This window comes from Brassica napus, unplaced genomic scaffold (assembly GCF_020379485.1).
Source record: "Brassica napus cultivar Da-Ae unplaced genomic scaffold, Da-Ae ScsIHWf_1538;HRSCAF=2138, whole genome shotgun sequence".
NCBI classification, from domain to species: Eukaryota; Viridiplantae; Streptophyta; class Magnoliopsida; order Brassicales; family Brassicaceae; genus Brassica; species Brassica napus.
In genome coordinates, this window is record NW_026014955.1 from 80992 (window position 1) to 96159 (window position 15168).

The following is a 15168-nucleotide window of genomic DNA, read 5'->3' on the forward strand; positions in this document are numbered from 1 at the left end:
ATAATTATATTTATATTTTTGACAAGAAAACACTGATAAAGATTGTTTGTATTATAATGTTGATATATTGTACCAAAAACACATTTCATACATCATATTTTATTTCATAAAAACCTTAAATCATTTAATATAAATCATGCACACCCAAAACGAATGAAACCGCTACTAAAAATATACATAATATATTAAGTTCATACAAACATTTAATAATAATAATTTTTGACAGCAAAAATATAATATAAAATTTATTTCTTAATTCCCGCGCTTTCTAAGCGCGGGTCAAAATCTAGTAGTAACTTATAAGGCAACAAACTGCTCAAAATCCTAACAAAAATAAAAAAATAATGGTAGATAATTCGCATTAGGGAAGTGATTCTAGATACTAATATCGTATAAAACCATTATAATAAAACAAATCGAGTATATGAAAATATTTTGTGGTTGTGGGGGTGGGTCAATCTATTTGGAAAAGGAAAATAAGATGTTTCGGATAGAGATACTTGACAAGTCGGCTCATCCTTGCTTTATATATAAGTACACTCTCAGTGCTTTCTTTGAAACCAAAAGATAAATTATCATCAAGCTACCAAGGTACGTTAAGACTTTCAGTGCATTAATTCTTGCGCACATCCAGTTGTTTTTGGCGTATGCATTAGTTTGATTCTGTTGAAACCGTGTTTCTAGGGTTTTGTTGTCAAGCATCTTCTAACTGATCCAGAAGGATTTAATATGGCTCATCCAAGGGACTTAAAGTTCTCTCCGATTGACCAGAATTTGGTGGGGTATTATCTACGCAACAGAGTGGATACAGGAAAAGATGGTTTCATCACAGATATCAAACTTTATGAAGACGAGCCGTGGCTTCTTCCGCACGTCAAGAATGATCAATTCAAAGAGAACATGTGGTTTTACTTTGTTCTAAGGACACGTAATTTGGGGAGCAGGCCCAAACGCACGGTTCCCGGTAGAGGAAGCAGTAACGGCGGAACTTGGACGACAAGTGGCGTAAAGAAGGCGATCACTGACCGTAACAACCCCAAGGTTGTGATCGGATACAAAACAGAACTCGCGTACCACAAGAAAGTCAAGGGAAAGCTTAAAGGAGACACCACTGGTTGGTGTATGACGGAGTATTGGCTTGCAAGTGAGAACGATGCTCAGTTCCAAGAAGTAGTCTTGTGTCATCTCCGTGACAATAACAAGATGGTCGTTGACGAGAGCAAAAACGGAGACAATGACATCGCCACAGAGCAGCCTCAACAAGGGAACAGCGATGACAACAACAATAGACTCCTTGACTTCACTCATCAACAGCGGCCACTGATTCCTCCTTTTGAAGGACAGGGATTGAGACTTCAAACCATTATGGGATATTCTGATAAGGCCACTCAAGAACAACAACATCCACCGATTTATCCTCCTCCTCAACGTCAAGATTCCGGAAGCATAAACAACGCACTTGTAATCATGGAAGATGAGTGTGTTAGCCAAGATGAAATATTCAATCTAGCTGACCTGGAAGCCGGCATCACTCATCCACAACAACAACATCGTCAGATGATGGTGGATCCTTATGATGATATATCTTTCTCAAGATTGGCAATGCCGAACAACCTGATTTACCATCATGAAGACTCATGGCATCAAGATACCTCTCCATGGAACAACACCAATCCTCGTGGACTCATATTCAATTCTCATGGATGTGAGATCCAAGATCAAACTGTCACCAAGGGAGTCAATCAAGATTCATATTATTAGCCGACATTTTCTTCTGATGCAACACAAGAGCAAATAAAGTAGTCAAACATAGGAAACATGTATAGTTCGTTTGGTTATGGTTATTATTTCTGGATCTTTTAATGAGAATTTATCTCATCATTAAAAGTTTGTAAATGATCTTTGTGTTTGATTAAACCGATCCAAACACCCTTTTATCGAAATCAAAAATTTCTGGAGCACTCATCTGCTAGTGTGATACCACCGATAACGCCTATGAATACTAAAAAAACTCCACGCATGAGTTTAACATTGGAAAAAGTACGTACAGTTCCTTTGGTTTAATTACGCTCAAGTCACTGCATAGTTCGGTTGCTATATTTGGATTTTAAGTGAGACTTTATCTTTATGTGCTTGATTCTAAAGAAAGCAAGGCCTAAAGAGCTGAAAGATAAAGCGTTTGATTTCTGATCAACTCTTAAGAAAACTGTTTCTTAAAAAAAAAAATTATAGGGAAGTTTACTAAAATGATTCAAATTATACTAGAGTATAACACAAAAGTTTTAAATTACTACAATATTTTATGGACAAAAATACCTTTATTAACAGTTGTGCCCAAATCTAATATTATGAAAGTGCCGTTTAAATTTTGAAAAAAATCGTCGACGGCAGATTTGTTTCATGGAAAATAAATCTTTCCGGATATAAATCTGTTAATTAAAACTGTCGTTATATTAACATCTGCCATGTAAACGGTGGCAGATTTTTTAAGTAACGACATATATTTTAGAGGTGGCTACTTTATCTGGCCGATTTAAAGTTGTCACTAGATTTATATGTTTAAGTCTGTCGCATGAAGTCACCGATTTTTAAAAATTGTCAGTTTTATTTCAGAATTGTTAGATTTTTAAGATCGATTTAAAATTACGTACGACTGACTTTCAATGGGAAAGAGATATAAATTTTTATGACACATATGTTTATCCGATTTAATTTTCTGATCGACTTTTATTTTTATTTGGTGGCAGACTTTTTAAATTGCCACCTTTGACGGCAGACTTTTAAATTAAATTTTAATTACTAGATTGGGACAAACAACTTATAGCAGACATATCCACTCGAATTTCTGGTTAAATTCACATAGATTTCGGTTTAGTTTAAATAGGTTTCAGTTTAAATTAACTTTGGTTTTAATTAATTTTTAAAATTGGTCTAAATCAATTTATTTCCAATTTATTTAATTTAAACCACCGGTTTAAACAATTTCTAACCTTGGTTTAAGCTAGTCATTACACAACGTTCTCTAATTAGGTATACCGTCTTTGTCGTCTTCTTCTTTTTACGTTTCATTCAGCAACACGTGGTCCCCTTTCATGGTGATTTACAATGGCATCTTTGATTTCATATTGATTGGAGAATAATGAAACACATAATTTTCGTCTCTGGTAAGTGGAAAGTTGAGAAAACTAAGTGGTTATTTGAAGCGGATAATGACAGAGAAAGCATATTAGTGGCTGCGAATGAGGGCACTCAATTTGAGGATTTTGTGAAAATCATATTTGAAGATTACGGAGTTGATTTTGCAGAAAACAATTTGGAACTGAGGTACATTTTTCCGAAGCGGAATCTACACAATCAAAGCATCAATATACCACCTGTGAAAATAGGAAACGATTGGCAGTTTCATGCATTCTTGGCTCTTCACAAAGTTGAGGACGTTCAACTGTGTGTTGAATTTAAAGCGAACAAAAGTGCTGGGGAAGGAGATGGCGAAGATCAGAAACAACCCATACAAGGAGATGACCCGTTGTGTGAAGACGAAGAAGATACAGATGAAGAAGGTGATAGTTTCAATTACTGCGATGACTCTGATGGAGCAACATCTGACGATGAAAACTTTACTGCGTATGGGCTTCCACCAGATCATGTAGAAGAGGTTCATGGATCTTCTACAAAGATGATATATGCAAGAGCCCTAAAGACAGAAGAAAGAGAGTCTCCAAAGAGTCTGTCCTATTTGCGCACATTCAAATTTGACGTAGGACAGAGTTATAATTCGAAAGATGCATTGGAGACACGTCTGAAGATATGTTCAGCTGTCCAAAAGTTTGATTTTGATGTCCACGCATCAACACGTTCACTGCTGTTTATAAAATGTTGGTTAAAAGGATGTACATGGAAGCTAAGAGCTACACCAGTAGGTAATTCTGCGAAGTTTACAATCCGAGTGTATGTAGATGAACATACCTGCTCCGTAACAGAACGTTCATCTCGTTCCCGACAAGCTACTCCTGAAATTCTTGGACTCTTGTACAAAGACTATATTGGTGGGGTTGATCCATATATTTTGCCACGTCATGTTAATAATGCTATGAACATGAGCTTCAGAATCAAGGTTGACTACAGTTTTGCATCAAATATACTTTCTTCTCCAACCTTTACTTCCTTTTAAACTTAGTTACTGTTTATTTTTATTGCAGATGGATTACTGGAAAGCTCATCGTACACTTATAGTTGCTAGAGATCTCGTAATGGGTTCTTCAGAGAGTGGATACGAGGAACTACCTACTTACCTCCACATGATTAGAATGGCAAATCCGGGGACTTTAACTCGACTGGAAATTGATGCAAACAATAGATTTAAGTACTTATTCCTTGCATTCAACGCTAGCATTACCGGATTTCCATTTATGAGGAAGGTTGTGGTGGTTGATGGAACTTTTTTGCAAGGTAAATACAAATGAACGCTTCTGATTGCAACATCACATGATGGTAATTTCCAGATCTTTCCAATAGCATTTGCTGTGGTTGACACAGAGAATGATGAATCATGGACATGGTTTTTCCGCCAACTCAGCCGTGTGATACCAGATGATGAAGGATTGGCGTTAATTTATGACAGACACAAGTAGGGATGTCAAATGGGCATGCTGTCCATGGATAGCCCATGTCCAAACCAATATGGACATGCCCATATTTGACCATAATTTTGTTTTGTGCAAATGGGCGAGGCCCAAATATACCCATATCCAAATGGACAAAACCAGATGGACATGGACGGCCCAAAATTTTAAAATATCTAGGGTTAATGTATTTGAGTAAAAATCATGTTTTCCGTCAAAACCGTAAATCATATTTTCCCGTTAAAACCGTGAAATAACGTTTTCTCGCCAAAACCGTAAAATCGAATTTTCAAGTTTTTTCGCCAAAACCGTAAATCGAGTTTTCCCGCCAAATCCATAAATCGAGATTTTTCCGCCAAAACCGTAAAATCAAGATTTTCCGCCAAAACGGTAGATCTAGTTTTCTGTCAAAACCGTAAAATCGAGATTTTTCGCCAAAACCGTAAAATCAAGATTTCTCGCCAAAACCGTAAAATCGAGATTTTCCTCCAAAACTGTAAATCAAGATTTCCTACCAAAATCGTATCTATGCTTTTGAATTCTACAACACATAATAATATATTAAATATGAATTTTTGTATGTTAACACTGATTTTTTAATTGGACTCCGCGGAAGGTCCATTTGGAATGGTCCAATTTGGTCTGGACAATTTGGACTTAAAAAAAATAATGTCCAATAAACTGCTTTGTCCATTTGGACATGCCCATTGGACATGGACAGCCCATTTGACATCTCTAGACACAAGTCAATAGGGAAAGCTATTGCGGCGGTCTATCCATTGGCAAGCAGAGGAATTTGCACGTACCACTTATATAAAAACATCTTGTTACGGTTCAGAGGGCGTGATTTGTTTGGATTGGTCAAAAAAGCTACCAACTCGTGTAGGTTGGCTGAATTTCAAGCAACCTTCATGCATATTTGGAACGTGCTGATGTATGTAAGTGGGTACGAGCTCATTTTAGAGGTGATAGATATAACCTCACTACAAGTAACATAGCTGAGTCCATAAACAGAGTTTTGTCCGGTGCTAGAAGCTTGCCAATTGTTCACCTTCTAGAGTCAATCTGCTTAATGATGACACGTTGGTTTGCAACAAGAAAACATGACGCCGAGTTGATGAAAACCTCTCTAACTCGTGGTGTAGAGAAATTGTTGGAGGTAATATATTGAGACTGCTTTGCTAATTTACTTCACTGTGATATTTAGAATGCTTTGCTAATTTACTACACTGTGATATCTGCAGGGACGTATACATATTGCTAATCTGCTAAAGGTGAACTGCTTGTCACGCTTAGTTCTCCCATCCACCATCTTATTGAGCAGAGCCGGAAGCATTTTTCTGAAAGGCCTGCACTCCTCGTGCATCTTCTTATCAGTCACCATAGATGGAATGCTATCGTACACATGTATTACCTCCTTAACAAGATCAATGCGTAAAGCAACCCAGTGGTCACTGTTGACATGGTGACAGAGGAAGAGAGTGTCAACATCTGCAAGCCACTTCTTACCCGTAACAAATTGTTGGCCAAGCTTCTCTCGGTATAATCAACTTCACATAAAATTATGTGCTTACGTAAGCAAAACCGGACTCGTCCTTTTCCCTACAAAGAAGAAAAACAAAGAATAAGACTTACAAACCAGACTATTAAGAAAGAACAAGATAGGATAGCAGAGAAGAAACTTATAAATCAGACTTAATGAAGTCCAATACTTTCTGTCTGGATCCACCTTAGATAATGGGTCATAAGGTTCCTTGGAGACACCAGTTATGATACGCTTCACTGTTGGATTCCCTACAAAAGGCCAAACTTGAGTCTTCGTCAACTGCTGTTTTCGCCTGCGTCTAGGCTCCACATCTGAAACAAGTGCTTCCAACACCTGTCTACACTTTACACTCTTCTCCCATTTTAGATTATTCTCCCAGTCATCTGTGGAAATGGATTGGTCATTCAGCTCTGGGATACTAAATGCTTTCTCTGTCTTGACTTTTTTCAATGGCTTTACATCTTCCTTCACCGGCATCGTCTTCTTATTCTTCTTCTCCTTTTTAACGACACGTTGTATTGGTAAACCATCAATAGAACTTTTTTTTGTCTGAACCATCCATGACTGTCAAGTATAAAAAAAACAGTAAGTATTTTGTGCATAAAAGATAAAACACCCTAGTTGACAATGTAAACATACCATCGTGTTGCTACAAGTGTCATCATCGTCTTGTACTTTGGAGTTGCCAGCATTTGAAGGAATTTTTTCATCATCTTTCCCTTTAAGAACATTTATTTCTTCCCTTAATATGGCCATCTCGTTCTTTAACTCAGTCTCCAATAAACCCATTTTAGCTTCCATCTGAGTGTGTATAGAATCCGAATGGATATCCGAAGCTATCCGAACATATGTATAATAGCAGAGAAGATAGGATAGCAGAGAAGAAACTTCCATCTCCGAACCCGAACAGATAATACCCGAACCCGAATGGATATCCGAAGCTATCCGAACATATGTATAATTAACCTTATATTTCTAGTTTATATTTCTCATTTTATATAAAATATTTATATTGATACTACACATACTTTAAGTTCATATGATATACATACAATTATGGAAAAAATGATTTGCTACTCACTTAAAATGCATGTCAAGTTTTTTATTTCAAAAATTAACAAAAAGTTACATCCAAAAAAAAAAATAACTAAATTAATGTCTTTTTAGTTTTAAAATGTTATGTCCAAATCTATTAACCATTCAATCTATTAAAAATAAAAAATTAGTTAACTGAAAGTTATATTTTTAAATACAACAAACTTGAGAAATGAAAATTTTAATTTTTTTTTTCAAAATCTAAATATCCGAACCCGATCCGAAATAACCGAATCCGAACTAAAAATACCCGAACCCGACCCGAAGTACAGAAATACCCGAACGGGTTCTAAACCTCTATACCGAAATACCCGAAAATCTGAAATACCCGATCCGAACCCGAACGGGTACCCGAACGCCCACCCCTACTTTTCAGCTACACTAACATCCATGGTTTCTACTTTTGCATTCAGGTTGTTAACACATTCAAGAAACTTTTGTATGGTGATGTTGTTGATGGGCATATCACTATGAGATTCTGCCTGCAATATTCACAAACCAAAAAAAAAATTAACCACTAACAAAAGGAACATATTCAATAACACTAGAACATATTCAATAACACTAGATACATACCATTTCTGGAGCAGTTTGTTTCTCCTTCTTTCGTTTTGCGGAGGGGCTCTCATCCACTGTATCAGGAACACTAGGTGCAGTGACATGAGTTTTTCCCTTCAGGTACTTGGAAGGTGGCACTACTTCCCAAAACTTTACGTTAAGCTGATCATTGAGGATATCAACTATCATGTTATCCAAATCAGCAGGTGGTTCATCTTCGTCCCATTTCGGATATCTATCCTCCATTGGTTTTAAAATCATATGCCTTACACGAACCTGCATTGTAAAGTACAATACTAATTAAGTAGGAAAAAATAGACAGGTAACTGTAAAGAAATTCTTCATACCTTCTGATGTTGTTGCTTTTCTTGTGCACAGAAGTTTAAGAAGTTGATACGCTGACGAGAACCATGCCATGACAGAAGGGGAACCTCAGGTCCATCTATCCGATGCCCATATATCTCTCCTAAACCTGGCACAGACTCGTATATCCAAATTGCCAGTGCATGAACACAACCACAAAGCATGTAACTCTTCTTTCCTACGTATGTTAGAACTTTAATGGAGAACTACTAATAACATACGATGTGGTTGTCTTTCTGCAGAGATATTCTCGACGACATCAGTAATACAACTACAAGCAGATGGTGCTTACAACATTCATGCATTGTCAAAGAGATTATCCAAAACTCGCACTTGGGTTATAAGTTTCTTTCTTCCTCTCTAAGTTTCCTCTGAACAAGATCCTAAATGTGTTTTCATTTTGGCAAACACATGTATGTACAGGTAGCAATGAAGGTGTTGATAGTCATTCACAGAGCGTTAAGAGAAAGTGATCCTACGTTCATAGAAGAGCTTTTAAATTACTCTCACAGAAACATTCTCAAGAATTCTAAACTCCAACTTCAAAGACGATACAAGGCCTCTTGGTAAACTGAATCATTCCCTATAGATATGCATTTATCTCACCATCTCTTGATTTATCATATTTTCTCTGATGCAGCCTGTGATTGCTCTGCTTGTGGTAGAACATATGCACTCTTTCTCGAAAAGCGGCATGCATGTTATCATGTTTTAAAGTATGATACAGAGGCAGAGCGTTTGGCAAGAGCTTAAAGTGCAGCTTCCAAGGTGATAACAATCCTGGATATGATATATGTTGATCACACTATTACATGGTTCATACTCCGTTATGGTATCCTCATGATCAAACCGATAAAAACGAGGTTTCCAAGTAAGTACGAGCTTTTTTCAAGAACACAAGGAGCTTAACATGATCCAGTATCTAAGGAAGTTTAGCTAATCTCAATATCTAAGGAAGTTTAGTACCTTCAGTGAAAAAAAAATACCTTCAATGATAATTAAATTTGTAAATCCTTAACGGCCTCCACAAAAAACATTATGTCTGATCAACTCAACTGATCACCGGAATATCGGGATCAGTTTTTTTTCCGTAAAAGATGTCATGGTCAGTTGCTTACCATTTCCTCGCACTTCGACTGAACTAACGTGTTGTCTCTCCGGTTATGTTCTGTCAAAGAATTGACTAGCTTGAAAGTTTGAATTACTGTGGTCTCTCCTTTAAAGTGTCTGTCCGGCTATGTTCACAGTTTTTTTTTTCTTGCTTAACAGAGTTTTCCTACATTAAGCCAACAATATTGGCTTTAAGTTTTGTGTAGGCTACATCCAAGCAGTAACATTTAATTCTTGGGCTTATTATCCCTAAGCAGCAGTTAAAAAAAATTCAGCCACAACTTAGCACCGTTACATTAGCTTAACAAATTATTCCCAACAGTTTTTAAACGTCTGCGCTACAACAAATAAAACAACTTGGGAGACTTCTTGATATCTACCATCTCAGCACAGATGCGATTATGGTCATTGCTCAAAATTAATTTTATAAATATGCACTTTATATATATATATATATATATATATATATATATATATATATATATATATATATAAAGATATAGATGGTGAAACTACATCAAAATAGATATAGAGTGGAACAAAATAAATTGGGGTCGAAAAGACAAAATTTTAAACATCCGTGAAAGTTATGAATCCAATGGTTTTAAAACTATAATAAAATATTAATCGGTTGTCCATTTAACAGTATTTAACCAAAAAAATTATATAAGTGAGATAAAAGAATATTAAGATCAATGGTCCGATTAGAAGGGTTATATATAAATTGTTGAAATATTTTAGTCTGTAATTTTAATGATTTAGATGTAAGTTTTTTTATGTAGAAAATTTTGTAACATTTAAACCGTTGCTTTTTGAAATAAAACATTAAGTAAGGTTGTAGATTTAAAGGAGGAGGGTCCATTATATTACTTGGAGATTAATTGGAAACACAAGTTATAAAAAATTTAAGTGAAATGAAACATTATTTCTATAGTCCAATCAATCAAACACCATAACTAAAATGTAATTAATTTTTGTTCATTTTGATCATCCCCTTATATATATTTCCCGATAACAAAAATAGAAAAATTTGGATATTGAAATATGCAATTTGTAAGACAAAAACAATGAATAATTAAAATAATTTTATAATTATATATCTACAAATATTTTTTTAATAAATTATACTATTTGTATATTAAAGTAAACATACAAAATATATAATCACAATTAAAATTGAAACAATAAATCCCGGGCGCAGCCCAAGCGACCCCTAGTGTTTTAAGATGTCTTAAAGGAAGCTACCTTTCTCTTACATTCACATGGCATCCTTTCTCTGCAAAGATCCCAAGCTTCAACAGACACCTTCTTTCTCGGCCACACATTTCAACAGACGAGACCGTCAACATCTTTCTTTCGTGGTCAATCATCCAACATTCCAACACCACCACCTCTCTATAACACCAATAGAGCCCATTAGCTACATTATTTCAGAGCCCAAAAGCTGCAGATTAGCATGTAGTTCTGTTACTTGCGTGTTTGATCAGCATATGATTCTCAAGGACAAGAAGGTACTATACCTCAGAATTCATCTCTTTTGCTTACCCGGTTCACCTAGCCGTCCTCCTAATGGGGTGTCCTTGAGAATCATCCTTCTCCATAGCTGCGTTTCATGTGCACTGAGCTTCGAACTGTCACGATGAATACTTCTGTCTATGGAAAATGGCATTTTATGTCATGCCCGACAAGTTCTCTAGAACCGGAGTTCTTGACTCAACTCTTTTGACCAAGGAAATTTCATGAAGCTTTTATGATATGTTGTCCTATTAGCCTCAACTGTCTCACCGTCCTCACCGAGCAGTTTGTTCCTGTTGCTTTTGATATTCACATAGTTTCTCCGGAAGCCTCATCAGTTTTAGAACTGATGTTACTCGTCTAATAGCCTGTTTAGCCAAATCTAGGTCCTCGGCATTTTTGCCCTCTTCCAAACCTCATTGTTTGGATATATCAACGTCGTTTTCGATAAGCTCTTTGGAGCTTTCGTTGCAGGAATACAAGTGAAGATTAGCTTTGGTAAGCCTCTCACGTTAACATATATGATATATCTCAGGAAACTTACTCGTCGGGGGTTGTATTATATATTGTATAGTTGCGACTTGCGAGAACATTCCTCTAAAGTTGGGCCCATTAATATTCGCTCGGCAGTTAACAGGTCTTCTCTTTGAAATGCATTGCATATGGATGGGCTTGTGATGTCAAACAACGTGCCATTCGCGTAGAAAAAAAAACGGTGACTCGAACAGATGACATCCAATATACATAAAACAAGATTCAATCGGTATTTACGCCGGGCATCATAGTTATTTATATATTGGTATTGGACCATCTTCAACTACAATTTCTGCTGGCCACATTTACACTCGTCGATGTCATCTCTTGCTTTCTCTATCACCGGTACTAAGAAACAGCAAGCGAATATTTGGATAAAAAGTGTGTGAAATGTTATTAGATTAGTAACATCGAATCAAAGTTATTTTCTTAATTTTGATTCCAAAACTAGTTAGTTGGCAACCCGTTATTATTTACCTAAGATTTTTGCTTTTTCATTCGAGTACAGGTAAAATTTTCTTATAACAATTGTTTTGAAAACCACTTTCAAAGGTTGAGTAATCAAAATCTACTTCGCTCATGATTTTTCAAAGGATGCTACTTTGAATGGAAATAAAACATCAACGTGAGAAACAAACAAAAAAGTAGGCAGACTGGTGTTTGAACTTTTAAAACATCGATCAAGTTTGATATAATTGACTCAGACATCCAAACGATACTAATTTTCAACTAAATACTATTTCGACTGTTAATTTGATATTGACTTTTTCTATGATATTAATTAATATCTGCGATTTTCATATAAATAATTTTTTCATATAAATATATTATTCAAACTAATGATACTCACGTTTATTATATAAAATATAATGTGTTACATAAACATTATAATTAATTAGATTTTGGTATATATATTATTAATTTAAATTAGTATATGCATTATAAATAGTTTAAAGTAATCATCATTTTCACTTTCCTTGATTCTAAAATTTTTAAACTGAAATAATAAAATAAAATAACAAATAAAATATTTATAATACTAGAAATAATAAAACTGTACAAGAGTAAAAATATATCTTGATTCCTTGACACATCGAGTTTTCCACATAAGAGATGCGGCTGATACAGTTCCCATTGTCTACTACAGTCATCCATAGCAAGTTTAATGGAAATTTCTAGCCAAGATATAGAAAATGTCGTGGTAGAGCTATATCATCCGATGCCATTCAACCACTAGGACAATAAGAAACTTAGTTGTAAAGCTAGTAACACAACATTCATCTTTTATCTGCAAATAATAAGCAGTCGTTAACAATATTCTGCAACCATGTGAGTACACAAAGGAGAAAAACCACACATTATGAAATGATATTTTAGAGGCATTAGAAATAAGTTTTTAAGTAGGTTTTAAAATCCGGGGAGGAAATCATAAACACTTCAACGTCTAGCTGTTCTTCTGGCTTTAAAGAACCTTTCTCGGATTGAGATTAACTTCTTTCTAGCTTCACTTGTTTCTAGTCGGTTTGCCGGAGATTCTTCACAACACCTAAGTCCCACCTCCAAAACCATTGTTAAGCACTCAGCAATAGGAAAACCAACTCTTAGACCATTGTGAAAATTGATTTGTCTGCAACGTCCAACACTCGCTCTGGCAAGGCAGATTTTATGTAGCTGTGGAGAGTAAAATTTCCCCCAAATAACTCATCAGTTGGTCGTTTTCCGCTGATCATTTCCAAAAGCAGAATTCCAAAGCTATACTCATCACCATGTATTGATGGTTCTCCTCCCACTCCATATTCTGCGCCATAATTCACATAACCAAGATTGTAATTGTAATTTTCTTTATAGAACTTTACATATGTGTGATAGTTTTACCTGGTGCGACATAACCGATGGTTCCTCTAATACCAGTGGAGCTTAGTTGGTTGAAAAAGGACTCCCGATCAAACTTGAGAAGAAGACGAGCCATACCAAAGTCACTTACATGGGCAGTCAAATCATTATCTAGGAGGACGTTGCTTGGCTTAATATCACAATGAGCAATAGGTTCATAACAATGAACATGAATATAATCCAAAACAGAAGCAACGTCAATCGCAATGTTGAACCTTTCAAGAAGTGTCAACGTTCTTGAGGGTCTATGAATCTCTTCCATTTCATGTGGGTGCAGCCACATATCAAGGCTTCCATTAGGCATGAAATCATAGATGAGAGCTCTAAACTCATTTCCTTGAAAATCAATACTAGAACAAGCCGTCAATAGTTTCACAAGATTACGATGCCTTATGTCCTTGAGGGATTCACATTCTGCCATAAAACTCTTCATTGCTCCATGCCTCTGCATGTTTAGAACTTTCACAGCAACAAACTTGTTCTCAGCAGAGAGAAAGGCTTTAAACACGGTACCAAAACTTCCTGAGCCAATCATATTCCTTGAAGAGAAGCCATCAGTTGCATTGTGGATCTCTCTGTAACTCATCTTCTGATGGAAGGCCTCTAATGTGGAAGGAGCTGGGCTATTGGTCTGCTGATTATTCTTTCTTTTCCTGAACCAACATAGAGAAACTGAAGCTACGACCAGCAGCAAAAGAAAAGATACGCCTACGCTGACCCCGATCACAACTTTCTTTACAAATAAGGACCGTTTTGATACCATGGATGGTGCTTCAGTAAAGCATGGCTTTAGATTTAATTCCTTGATGCCTCCACATAAATTTTTGTTTCAAATACTGAAACTATATTAGCACTCTGAAATTTTCCTTCTGTTGGCACACTTCCTCGAAATTGTTTATGGATAGATTGAGATACTCCAACGAAGAAAAGTTTGCAAAATATCCAGGTATACTTCCAGAGAGATTATTGTTGGATAAGTCAACGTTTTTTAAGACCCTTCAACCCTCTTATATCGGGAATGGCTCCGTAGAAATAATTTCCATGCAGCAAAAGTGTTTCCATGGAGAGACAACTTCCCAAAGAGTGTGGAAGTTGTCCGGATAATTTATTATTCCCAATCCACAGGTCAACAAGATTTTCAAGTCTTCCAACATCTTTTGGAAGAGAGCCGGTCAAAGAATTATCTGACATATCTAGATAAATAAGGGACTTAATTTGCATAATCTCCTGAGGTATAGTCCCAAACAACTTATTAGGCCCAACCCATAAGTACCGCAGAGAACTACAGTTTCCAAGACTCTGAGGAATGGTTCCTTCAAAGCTGTTGTTGAGCAAGCTTAGAGGTCTAATCGAGTAAGGTTTCCTATAGAAATGGGTATCTCTCCAGATATACTATTTGAACCTAGATCACAATCCTCTAATTGTAAAAGCTTGCCAATAGAGGCCGGAAGCAAACCTGTTAATTGGTTTTCTTTTAACAGGAGTGTTTGTAGGCTTACGAGATTGCCAATGTCGCGAGGAATACTTCCTGCAATGAAATTATTTTCAAGGCCTAAAACTAGGAGATTTATGGACAGATTCGTAATGGATGCAGGCAACTGACCGCCAAGCCTATTTCCAATAACAGATAAAACTTGGAGTTGGTGCAGTTAGTTAAAGCACCGAGGAATTCAAGATCTCCAAAAGAGTGACCTCCAAAAAAATTATTAACAAGTGACAAAAATCGCAAATTGCGTAATTCCCAAGGCCCGAAGGAATACTTCCAGTTAGGTTGTTATTAGTGATTGCGAACTTTTGAAGATTCGAGATATTGGCAAGAGTTGCTGGAATGACTCCTCTGAAATAATTACCATCCATATTTTAAGTTTTTGTTAGATTTGAGCAGTTTGCCAAAGTCAGCTTCTCATCAACCCGAGAAATGATTATAGGTTA

The 15168-nt window shown here is 36.1% G+C and overlaps 3 protein-coding genes across 3 annotated transcripts; 2 read left to right on the forward strand and 1 right to left on the reverse strand.

Moving 5' to 3' along the window:
• Nucleotides 1–327: 327 nt before the first annotated feature.
• On the forward strand, nt 328–1788 carry LOC125597760 (NAC domain-containing protein 6-like). The gene has a single exon (XM_048772295.1). It carries the CDS (start codon nt 730–732, stop codon nt 1759–1761), a length of 1032 nt encoding a protein of 343 aa, XP_048628252.1. The 5' UTR covers nt 328–729; the 3' UTR covers nt 1762–1788.
• Nucleotides 1789–3139: 1351 nt separating this feature from the next.
• Nucleotides 3140–4631, forward strand: LOC125597765. Its single transcript, XM_048772303.1, has 3 exons — nt 3140–4114; nt 4200–4449; nt 4516–4631. The coding sequence occupies exons 1-3, from the start codon at nt 3140–3142 to the stop codon at nt 4629–4631; spliced, it is 1341 nt and encodes a 446-aa protein (XP_048628260.1).
• Nucleotides 4632–12609: 7978 nt separating this feature from the next.
• On the reverse strand, nt 12610–14133 carry LOC125597761 (probable LRR receptor-like serine/threonine-protein kinase At3g47570). Its single transcript, XM_048772298.1, has 2 exons — nt 13219–14133; nt 12610–13141 (listed from the first exon to the last, which is right to left on the reverse strand). Exons 1-2 carry the CDS (start codon nt 13997–13999, stop codon nt 12945–12947), a joined length of 978 nt encoding a protein of 325 aa, XP_048628255.1. The 5' UTR covers nt 14000–14133; the 3' UTR covers nt 12610–12944.
• Between the last annotated feature and the right edge of the window lie 1035 nt (nt 14134–15168).